The sequence below is a fragment of the Ruditapes philippinarum genome, unplaced genomic scaffold, assembly GCF_026571515.1.
Source record: "Ruditapes philippinarum isolate M1 unplaced genomic scaffold, ASM2657151v2 ctg3733_1_1_1_1, whole genome shotgun sequence".
In the NCBI taxonomy this organism is placed as follows: Eukaryota; Metazoa; Mollusca; class Bivalvia; order Venerida; family Veneridae; genus Ruditapes; species Ruditapes philippinarum.
In genome coordinates this window covers 103,229-116,074 of record NW_026866511.1, presented here as the reverse complement: position 1 = coordinate 116,074, position 12,846 = coordinate 103,229, and the positions used below count along the sequence as shown (strand labels likewise).

The 12,846-nt window shown below is 30.2% G+C and overlaps 1 protein-coding gene across 1 annotated transcript; it reads left to right on the top strand.

Annotated features, from left to right (window-relative positions):
* The first annotated feature begins 1,224 nt into the window (after nucleotides 1-1,224).
* On the top strand, nucleotides 1,225-2,738 carry LOC132732706 (uncharacterized). Its single transcript, XM_060719177.1, has 2 exons — nucleotides 1,225-1,403; nucleotides 2,301-2,738. The coding sequence occupies exons 1-2, from the start codon at nucleotides 1,230-1,232 to the stop codon at nucleotides 2,550-2,552; spliced, it is 426 nt and encodes a 141-aa protein (XP_060575160.1). The 5' UTR covers nucleotides 1,225-1,229; the 3' UTR covers nucleotides 2,553-2,738.
* The last annotated feature ends 10,108 nt before the right edge of the window (nucleotides 2,739-12,846 follow it).

Below are 12,846 nucleotides of genomic sequence, written 5' to 3'. Positions count from 1 at the left end.
GTCAAGAATTTTTTTTGACTCAATTGTTATCAAACTTGATCAGAATGCTTGCCTATGTAATTGCTTTGATGAGTTCGAACATGGACTATCTCAAATAAAAAACTAGGTCACAGGAGGTAAAAATTTGTAAACACATTTGGAAGTTGGTCTGATAGTTTGTTTTGATGATTTCTAGGTCAAGTTCGAATATGGGTCACCTAGGGTCAAAATCAAGGTCACACTGCTCAAATATGGCAAATCCTTGTTAACACTCTAGTGGACACATTTTTGACTCACCTGTCATGAAACTTGGTCAGAATGCTTGTCTAGGTAATTGCTCGGATGTGATCGATGGGTCAGGTGAGCAATCTAGGGCCATCTTGGCCCTCTTGTTTTAATTATTAGCCTATTTATATTATGAAACAATTATTAACTAGTGAACCATTGAATATGATGTGATATTCACCGGCAGAAAGTCATATTGACATCTGCTATCGCCTCGGTCAATTTGTCATCTGCCGGTTAATATCACATTATTCGGCCGAAGGCCGTCTGATTTCACCTTGACTTCCGGTAAAATTAACAGTAAAGAAATGAATAAAGGCAGAATTTTCATTGGTCATTTTAACACTAATAGCCTGTTTGATTGATACTTTAGAAGAGCTTCCGTTATAGGTAGATACCTGTTCGATTGCGCGATGGCAAGAAGTGTTGGAAAAAGATATGTCAGAATAAATATAAAAACACAATAATGATATGCTCTAGATGTTTCTAACAGTTTTTCAATAAATATATGAAATAAAATATGACAGATCGCCTTTTTGATACTTTTGCGTTCGATTGGGTTTCTCTTCTAAGCTGTTATAGTCATTATATTCTCTTCTCGAACCGGGCATAAGAGGATTGGAACGAACTTTCGACTAACAGTTGCAAAATTATCCGTGGAATTAGTGTATAGTATCTACAAAAATTTGTTTTATTATAAATTCCTATTCAAATCAAATTACATTTTGATTAAAATCAAATAATGTAAGCAATATTGTTTAAATCAAAGATGACAATTAATGGGGTAAACATGATAATAGCTTATATGCTGAATGATGTATATTAAAGAAAGTAATAATTGTGCATTTTATTAAGATTTTTTAAAAACTGACTGTTAAAGCATTACTATTATGAATAAATAATTTTTTATTCCACTTCGTTACATGCTAGCTTAAATAGTATTTTTTAATAATACGTTTTCAGCAATGCCTGTTCTGGATGGAAAACATTTTAAGATTTATGTCAAAGAAAATGATGAGTTTTGGCATTATAATGGAGCAGGTAGAAACCGTATAGTTTCTTCACTAGCTCAACCAGATGATGCATTTGTGAGGTTTCTCTTCATGAAGCAAGAAGACGACGGATCTTATAAAATAGAGGTTGTTGAATTTAATGCAACTATTAACTATTAATTTAACTATGAAACTATTTCACAACTTTAGGATTATTGTCCTTTAAACAATTTGTTCTAAATTCTGTATACATTGATCTTGTTTTTTTTAACGTAAAGTGTACTAACAATAGTAGTATACTACCTCATAGCGCACCTGCAAAATGCTCCCAATCGGACTGGCGCACCAAATATCGGCTTGAGCACTTGATATAATTAAAAAAAAAACGTTTTAAGTTTTACTCTCTGGTTTAAGCCTGAAAACGGGATATTTTTTTTGTTTGGGAGTCCGTAGAGAAAAAACTTGTCCCGTTTTCAGGACTTATCTAGGCAGTAAAACTTTCAACGTTTGTTTTAAATTTATATCAAGAACATCTACTAATAAGAAATCTTTGGTGCGCTTCGTTATTTTTCGATATTTTAACTATGTTTTAGAATAAAAACATATTTTTACTTCGAGTCCGGTTGGAAGAATTTTGCAGATGCGCGATGACGAACTATCATACTATTGATCAAGCCATATCTGATGACGATACTCATAAAGTTTGGAAAAAACAACAACAACAACAACAACAAATACAAAACAAAAAACAAACAAAAAAACATGACAATTTTGTTGTTTTCAGAACATGGTTGCATCTTGAAAGATTTTGAACATACATTGTTTGAGTTATTTAATATATATGAATATTATACGTAAACAGAATAAAGTGTTCCAGAACAAAATATTCTGCTGCTGTATTTAGCAGGTTTGGCGATGATTTCACGCATGCCCTACTCAATTTCAAAAACATACTAAAAAAAAAACAACAAAAAACAAAAACTTCATACACGATTAAAATATTTGAAGGTTTTTACTTACATTTATTTATTTTTATAATTTTAGTCTGTTGCCAGACCGACTGTTTATATGTACGACGGTTACAATGTTTCGGGGTCGCCGTTCCAAACTTTACACGGTAGGCAAAACATCGATGACAACAACATGCGCTACTTAGTAACCATGGAAACAGTTGATTATTTCAGGATACAGACCAAATCAACAGGTCGTTATGTTCGACTAGATGAAGACCAACATGTTACATCAAAATTAAATATTATTGACGACAGGTCCTTGTTCAAATTTGTTGAAGCATAAATCTTTTTGCAATGATTTGAGGATATTTATGTTTGATTATAAGCGATTCATTTAGTGTGCAGTCCGTAATGCATTGTATCTGAGCTCCGATCATAATTGAACATAATATTTTATCGAACAAATTTCTTTCATTTTTCGTTACATATTTTAATGCTATTGAAATGTGACTAGGGGACTAGATATAGATAGATGAATACTGTACATACTAATGCGCACATATATAAATAAATATTAAATAAAACTAGTTAAGGTTGTTATGATAATTCTCCAGTTCGATAAACATGCGTTGGAAATAAATCGTAAACCATTAAAAGGATCTTTTTTGAACTAATAACACGTATACAAATAATGTGAAAAAGAACACACATGTTTTTAGTATCTTGCCCTTACAAAAAATATAAAATCTTCTTTTTTTCTTCTTTATTTTGCACAGAATTTTACAACATTTTAAGGGACACAAACATTGCAAGAATATATTAAATCCCTATGTAGCTAGTGACTCAATTTTTTCGTTTTAAAAGTGATATTTACTGTTTTTATTTCACGTGATACATGATATAAATCTTTACTATTGCAGTAGTTGTTTGCAATCCATCTATATTCAATGTAAGTATTTTCACAATACTGAATAAATTGAATGGTAAAATAGTTTTTATGTCAAGATGAGTAGAATTAAGATAACGGACTAATAATGCTTATTGACCAATTGTTAAAATCATAAGATGAAATATATATAAAAACTGCATAAAACATATTAAATATAAAAAAGACTGCCCCACTTTTTTTATTAATTATACATTAACCATACAATCTGAAAATTATTTGAGCCACATGGGTTATTTTTTATACATGTAAACAAAAACTACAACAAAAACATTAACAACAAAACAAAGAAAAAAGAAACAAAGAAAAAAAAAAGATGAACAACAACAACAAATTACCCCCCCCCCCCCCAACTATGGCTAAATGTGAAAATCATTTCAACTTTTCTATGTGTACAATTATTTTTTATTTACTTTGATGGACAATATGCCACTTTGAAGGCGTGTCAAGGGTTCTTTTGAGCATGAAGTTAATTACTATCGAAACGGACTTAAGTTGTTATATTCCAAAAATTAATAATTAATATAGCACGATAATGTTGATATCAGTTGTATCTATTCAAATGCTCGAGTACTTAGAGTCACAAGTACTATGACAAGTTATTTATCACTACCACGTAAATGGTATTGTCGATTCATATTTTTATCATAGCAATTGGATTAATGATGCTACATGTGATATTAGATTTCATCTTTATAATATTACCTGATTGTTCATAACATTTATGAAAGGATATAAAACAATGTAAATTATTTTGTTTAAATTTATTTTGTCAAAACGGTTAACTTTCTTATATTTTTCAAAAGTTTGAGAGGAGAGTATTTGTTGTCACTCACTCACGCACTCACGAACGCAGGCACGCACCAACGCACGCGCGCATACACACACACACACACATACACACACAAAAAAACAAACAAAACAACAACAACAAAAAAAACAACAAAAAAAAACAACAACAAAACAATAACTAAAAAGCAAAACAACATCTATTTATAAAATCAAAAACATTTGATGGATATAACGGGCCTGAAATAAAGCCTTGTTTGAAAGTTAACTTTACTTACTAACTAAAATCTATATCTATAATGTAGAATGAAAGCACCAACGGTGGTACAATATAAGGATACTCGAGTGATCTATTTGTCTGATAAGGAAATGATACCGCTAACTAAAGGAAATAGCTTCTGATAGGCGGCTGATTGCTTGCCTGGAAGTAAATGCGATCAAACTACATCGGTGTAATTGTATGAATGATTGTACGTCATAGTTAAGTAAAAATTATATTTCAAACTCTTTTCGCTTTTACTCTGGTAGATATTTTCAGGAAATATAAAAAAAACTCACGGGTGAACGCCATATGTGCGCTATAACACCATATATGAAGGTGAAAATAGATAAATCACTGTGTAGGTTTTTAACTTTTATATAAAATTCAAACCTTTTTTTAAAACCGAAATGTATTTCGACCCTCCTGGTTTTTCTCTATATTTACCCATTTTTGTTTCAAGTTTTATGCAGTCTTCGTTGAGACGTTCTTTCCGTCGTGGGTTCTGGTGTGCCCGAAACATGCAATGCGTGTGAAGAAGATGTCGCTAAATGGATTGAAACAAACACTTATAGAAAACTGCAGAAGCCAGTTACACAGGACTACTGAAGCAAAACAAGATAACCGAACAAACAGACGTTGAAATTACTTTTGATAATTATTTCTAACGCAATAAGATAATCATAAGAAATTATTAAATTAATGTATGAAAGCAGATTATCTAACAATATTGAATCTTGACTGGGCCTGCATATTTCTATTTAAAGAGATACGGCATTTGTAAACGGCAATATAGTATGTAAATCATCAAAAATACAGTCAATTTATTGAAGTCATTTTAATGATAAATAATTAGCCTCTTATTAACTTCATTCAAAAATAAATGATAGGGAAGGGAAGGAAACACTTATCGCAGATAATAAATGACAATTCACTTTCAAAAAAATAATTAAATAGAGAAAAACAGAATCCCAAAAGAACTCCAGAAACCATAAAATTGATTATGTTTATGTATTCAAACTTAAATAATCCTTAAAGACATTATGTAATTGTACTCCATTATATATTACTGATGTCCGAATAATTTATATTGATAGATCATATAAAATATGTATAAATCTTTTTGTTCATAAAACAATAATTCAGAAGCATATAAAAGATTCAGCCATGAATTGAAAATATATCCTGTACAAACTTAAGTGCCGTTAACGTTAATGTTTTTGTTATCTTTTTTCCTAAAAGATAATTCGATTTCCCCATTAAAGTTAAAATTATCCCTTAAATTCCCTTATGGGCCCGTTTTTGTTTATATTATTTCACATTACTCCTTTCGCCCTTGTGTCCACTCCAGGTTTTTGTTTGGTGCCTTCTGTGTGCCCTACTTGGGTGTGTCCGGTGGCAGCGTCCTGTGAACGTTGCTTTTGCCTTGTTGATCTTTATTCTTGTTATTTTAGATTTAACAATATTTTCAATATTTACCACAATAGTTGGAGTATTTTCTTTTTAAATTGTCAATGGTAACGATTATCTTAAAGGTCATCTTGATATACGGCATTTTTGTGATTTATCGTTATTTTATTAACTTTGATACATAGACAAGATGGTTTCGAAATACAATGAATTAGCTTAGGCTTCTTTGATATTGGTATAAAATCATTAAATTTAATGGAATAACAGAGGCTACGTTATTTTTGTTTTAAATATGCTGTAGAAATTATTTAATAATTTAGTCAAATGAATAAAAATGAGAAGAAAGACGAAATCCCTAAAGAACGCCCAAATCGGCAGAATTGAGAAAGTTTCAGGCTCTGTTTGATTGGGTTTGTACATGTACGGTAGTGGTAATAGCAAGATAACGTCCACACATAATGGGTAAATTATGAGCATTAAACGCAATAAGTAAAACAAGCTTGTTTATATTTTACGACGTAGTTAAATGTTATTGTGAATAAATGTGTAATATTCTATAATCTTAAAATGCTTCCAACTGTTACCTTATTTCCTTTTTCAATGACCCAAATGATATTGCATACAAAGAGGAAGGTCAGTCAACATGAGGAATGGAAACATTTCCGGCCAACGGAAAACATATGAATGGATGTAAGTTAATGCCAATGTATCACTTTATACTTAACACAACAAAAGCCAATCAAATCTCTCTTTTGTTGTTGTTGTTTGTGTTTTGTACTTTACGACCTTTTCTATGAAATTGTGATAGAAGCAGATTCTTAAAGTCAGCCTCGTTTTTCTAGCATCGTTTATTCTTGATACTAATATATAAGCTGGCATTTTCAAATTAACCATATGACAATAATTATGAGATAAAAAAAACCACATTGTAAATATCCCTCATTCAATTTGTACATTTTTTTCAGGTCTTTTAATACCAAACTATATTCACCATTACTATATAAATATACCTGCCCTGAATGCAAAAATACAATAGCATTTTGTATTTCTTTCTTTTGTTACAAGTCTAACATAGTCGTAAATACTCTTTAACAAGTCGTTTCATTAAACAAAGTATAAAGAATCGCACTTTAAATGCAGCCTGCTTTCATCCATGCCTACTTTCTGTCTGATAATCGACGAAAAATATAGAGCCGTTTACATACAAAGTACAAATAAAATATATTTGCACAGACAAAATAAGCATAAAATAGTCAACGAGTAGGCGGAATCGAAATATGTTGATTTAATAAAGATTAAAAACGTATACTTAGCGTACAGAATTTCATCACCATAATTTACTTTTATTAGACAAACGCTAGCATTACTTGTTATAGTCCGCGGTAATTTGTTCTGTTAAAGAATATATTGATTTGTAAAAAGTTCGAAGAAAATGGTATACAAATAACTTGTACGCATGAGGTTTAGTTTTAAGAACAGACATATATGTTACACGTTCATTAACTCAAAAAGTGAAAACCTAACAGAAACTAGGAAAATGTTTGAAATACAATCAGGATGACCCCTTCCATAGACCGAATTAGTAAATGACGTCCATCGACCAGACATCTAAGCATCGGACACAACAACTCTAGCACCGAATGACACACCACCAGCACTGGTATATTTTACATTTGTTTATTTCGCAAAGACTCTGTGTTTATGAAATAGAGATAACAGAATCCTGGAAACTTGGAATGTGACATGTTAGTGCCATTTCATGAAAAAGGTGTTTGGTCCCCACCAGCAGAATGCTTCTGCCCTTAACGAGAAAACAATTGGCGAAACTAAATATATATATTGGAATTTTGATAACAAATATGAAGATAAATAACTAATCTTAAACTTTAATTCCCTTATGGGCCCGTTTTAGTTAACATTATTTCACATTTGATGTCCCACTCCTTTCACCCTTATGTCCACTCCAGGTTTTTTGTTTGGTGCCTTTTGGGTGCCCTACTTAAGTGTGTCGGGGGGTCGCGTCCTGTGAACGTTGCCTTTGCCTTGTTGATCTTTATTCTTGTTTTTTTTTAGTAGTGTTCGCAGTAGAGATCAAACTGCAGTGAGCAACGGATATTCTATAACAAAAACGACGAAAACATTAACAGCAGTGGTTTTACCTGTTTGTGTGAATAATATGACTTAAGAACAAGACATCTCCTGACAGAATAATTACTTATGTACGATTAGAATGCCAGGTTGGTGTGTGTCTTCAGATAATAGGTTGAAAAAAACTTTTAGAGAGTTTGTGTACACAATATAACCAATCGTATAATATTCTTTTTATAGCCTGAATTACAGAATTTACTTTTAAATTAAAAGTATTTCTAAGCTAAAAGCTCACAGATAAACTATAACATTTTGTGCATCTATCAGACATATTAAATCATGATATATCATTGCTCATCCTTATAAAACTACCAAGGGAACAATAATGTGAATTATTCATCTCTTAAATAACAGATATACAACCCATTCATTTACATTTGTCTCGAATTTGAAAGGCAAGAAGACACATTGGAAGAAAATATATATTAAATGGATCGGATCGTCAAATCAAAACAGTATAGATTTCTTGATACATATACACCATAAACAATTTCAGTTCAAAATGTTGAACATTATACTTCTTTGATACATTAATATTTTTTGTCATGAAAAAGAATTGATATAAAGGCAAAATGATTGCCTCTTAATGCCTCGTATATATCCAATAAAACGCAAATATTGTACAAGGTAAAAATAGAAAGGAAGTAACATTTGTTCCTCTAGTTTTCTTAATTTTCCCTTAATACTTACCGTAATGCTTTTCGCTGTTTATCATCAATCAAACTATATTTCACTACACCTTGATAGAAAAAAACAATTCGCATGACATTCTTTTTATTGAAAGCAAACTAACAATAAGACGACCATGCAAAAAAATGCATAACCAACAAAAGACATTATAACCAGTAGAAAAGTTCATTTTAATCATTGTCTTTAAGGAAAAAGTAAACATAAAGAAATCACTTACAAATTAAAACCCCAGCAAAGCGGCAAAAATACCAATTTATTCAAAACTGACTATCCGTCGTGGATTTTTCACATCATCTGTCAGAAGTACTTGGAATAAGAAAATGCAGTGTCCACTTATAATAAAGGCTGAACACTAGAGTATGTAACGAAAGAGTTTGGCCATAGCCACAATGTTGAAATTCGTGAAATATTCCCGTTATTTATGAAAACGGTACCCTTATTGCAGATGTTCGCAAGTTATGAAAATATTTGATTATTATATTATGTACAACTCTGACAACTTGAGAAATGTATACCCTGTGCGATATTTCATGAGTTGTATTTCTATCTAAGGGTTGATTTGATAGTGAACAGACAGCATTAAACTAATTAATCACAAAGAGCATTACTGAAAACTAAAACAAACAAATTACATTGATTTCTCAATTGTCTCACGGCTTTATAATTGAACGAACTAAAAGCAGTGCTGGTGTTAAATTTTACTAATTGTTGCTAACATCTTAAAAAACCAACATTTTTCATTATTTGTTCTAATTCAGCTATAAAAGTATGTTACCGCTGTGGCAAAAATAAGGTAGTTCTAAAAATAAATACCGTTTTGAACTTTTTTTCGTGAAGCGTAAAAGCAGTTCTATCAAAAGAACAATTTATGGATATGATCCAAAATTATTTTAGTCTAAAACCAGTTTATTGTCAAAATGAAATGAATGGAAAAGTGACTTTTGAAAATAGGTATCTTGTTATTTTCATTATAGGCTCACTTTTTATCTGCAATTGTTTTCTTCCAAACCCGCATCAATTGACATTTTATAATATATTATGTAATATGATGTCAAAATAATATTAAATTCATTAAATGTTCTTTTCCTATTTATTTTATTCATTTTATGTACTGAAAGGAATCAAAATGTCTTTACATTGTCATATACAATTACATACGACTTTCCGTCCCTAAGCAACGATATTCAATACGAGATACATGTATTAAAACTTACTAAGATAAATTGTAATACATTGTTTCATACTATATGAAAATACAAATATATACATATAAAATCAAACATTAAATTAGCTATATTTTTGTTTATTCAAGGTTCGGTGATATTCAAATTGTTATCCACAAACGTGATTAATTGGGATTATCTAGCAGGTGATATAAAGACCATACAATTTCGTATGCAGTTTTCACTTTGTTAATACTATAGCGAAGTAATTGTAGAAATAAAATGCTTAGAACTGATGTGAACAATGTTGAAATTCTATTATTTGGAATCATGTGATGTTAATATCTTATTATAGTATTTAGATTCATTTTCCATGCACCAGCTGGAAGAGAGCGTTTAATTTACAAATGAAAAAAGATGACTGGTTGTCTTTAGTTTTTCCTTCTGAAAATATTCGGGAAAATGTCTTCAAAAGAAGCTTAAAAGGTTACTGCCTGGGCCTGCGGCTATAAAATTTTACATAATGTTTGGTAAAAAAAGTTAAATTGTAGCTAAAACGGAAACGCGTAAGAGCTTTTACTGTCTTCCGATTTTAGTGTTTATTTCTTGAAGAGAAACATTAGGTGGGTTTTCTGATAACAAAAGATAATATCAGTTTAAACAACTGGTGCATATTTTTCATGTGACCTTTTATCAATCGGTTATTGATGTACTTTTACAATAAACAGACGGAAGATCTTTGTCAATGCTTTTAAATAATCTTTAAGTTATTTAGAATATCTTTAAATATATTTAGTGACGATAACAAAATTGATGCTTATAACTTGAATTTAAATACATATTTTATTCAACCGATTTGTTCTATTAATCTTTATCTATTTTGTTTTAATTAAATTTCAATTAACTTTTAGATTTAGAAATAAAACCTTGAAATAAAAGAATCAAAGGTAAAGGTTAAAACACACTTTCCGAATATATATAGTTTTTGCATTTTTTAATACAGAAAGAACATATTTTACAGATGAAATTGCGATGTAACTATATGAATGTGTCTACACTTAAGCCATGGGTGGTCGGCAGATTGTACATTACAATTTCTGTACATGAAAATGCTCAACCATGCAAAGCCTATAACATATCGTTTTGCCTATGCTATTTCAAAACAGTGTTCCACCAGAATTGTTTTAATTGAACAGGTTTCATTAAAATTACATTATTATAGATAATGTTTAAATGCAAGCAATGGTGATAATGTGACCACAGAAACGGACAGACATATCAATGTCTTAGTGTGATAAATATTACTTTTTGTTAATTATCAAGATACTTGTACAGAGAGGGGTTGGGATATCCATTAATCTATTTTAATATATTGTTTTATAAATGTGATTTTAAATATCTAAATTAACATTCAGATAATATTTAGATAATCGGTATGTAATTGTATCATCTAGTCAAATAAAACATTAATGTTCGGGTAAGTAATACATATCAAACGTTTTCTTATACAGTATAAACTCAAATGGAATTTTCTGCATAAAGATGTTTCTATTTTGCCAGTGGTAGTAGACATTAAATATAGCTGTAAAAATATTTATCACAATAATTGGTAGAGCCATATATTCTCTTTTTACATTGTCAATGGTAATGGTTTTCTAAAAGGTCATCTTGATAAAATAGCCCTCTTGTGATTTATCGTTATTTAATTGGCTGGATAAATAAGCGAAATTAGTTTCGAAATGCTGCTATGCTTCTTTGATATTGGTATAAAATTATTTACTTTAAAGGAAATAAAACGAGCTATTCAGAACGAATTAATAATGTTACTACATTACAAAGCTCATAACTTTGCCAGAATATCAAATGGGCAGAACGAATTATTGTTACAAGATAGGCATATGTCTAGAAGTTCATATTTGTACATATATTTGTTCATATTTGTTGTATATGCCATTTTGTTGAAAATGTTAAAAGTGTATCCCAAAAATCATTATTCTTATGGCTCGCATTTGTTCAAAATGTCTCTATAATTTAAAAACTGACACCTTTTGATCAATAGTGAAATTTGCTTAAATATATATCAAATGATTCAGGATATACTGTACTGTGATAACACATATTATACTAGATTAAATGCTTATCTAAATTAATAAATAGTGCAAAAGCTATCCGTATTTTGCATTTTATTATATATTTTATTTTTTAAAAGATGCCCAGTGGCTATGAACGTTAAATTCAACACTGAGGGCAAGGAAAGATAATTAATATCGTTTCAAAAGATACTATTATATCTGCAAGTCTATAAAAATTCAGCCGAAGTGAATAATACAACTGTAAGATAAGTAAGTAGGTTGGTAGGTAGGTAGGAAGGTAGGTAGAGGTAGGTAGGTAGGTAGGTATGTAGGTAAGTAAGTAAGTAAGTAAGTAAGTAAGTAAGTAAGTAAGTAAGTAAGTAAGTAAGTAAGTAAGTAAATCGTTTATTAAAGTGACATGTGTTATTTACAATATAATCATATACAAATATGTTAATAAATATATCAAAATACCTGGCCTCATGTGCCTATTAGTCACTGTCGAATTTGATACAGTATTTATGTATAGTTCTCAAATATTTAACATAAAAGTAGTACAAGTTCAATTTCAAATATATGGACGATGTACGTAGAATAATATATTTTCACTTTCATCTTTGGTGTAACAAATAGGTTTTATAGAAACTGTAGAAATGATTCAGCCAATAACGTGACTGTAAATCCTAAGCATTAAACGCAGTGACGAATTGGTTGTTTATTGTTTAAGCGTTATTTAAATGATTGTGATATCCATAAATGAAACCAACAGTAACTTTAGTGAACTATATTTATGAAATGCTCCTAGCTGCTTTCAATTTCCATTTTCTATAATACACAGCGATATTGCAAAGAAAAGACCAATCAACAAGATACATGGAAACATTTCCAGTCAGACACAGCGCCTTGATGGACGTCAGTTAATACTAATGTATCACTTTATACATAACATCACAAAAACATTCAAAGCTATTTCGTCGTTTGGTTTATATGTTCGAACGTAGCGAACTCAATATTAATAATATAATTTTAGCAGATCCCCATAGTCAACAGTGTTTTTCTTGATAGCAATATATAACCTGGCATTTACAAGTTAGACATCTGAAACTATTTAAGAGACAAAACTAAGGCATTTATAATTGCCCTCATTCAATTTGTATGGT

Bases quoted from the DNA above. Each gene is read 5' to 3' on its own strand.
- LOC132732706 (XM_060719177.1), top strand. From the start codon at position 1,230: ATGCCTGTTCTGGATGGAAAACATTTTAAGATTTATGTCAAAGAAAAT. The intron at 1,404-2,300 runs GTTGTTGAATTT...TTATAATTTTAG, and splicing joins ACGGATCTTATAAAATAGAG to TCTGTTGCCAGACCGACTGT.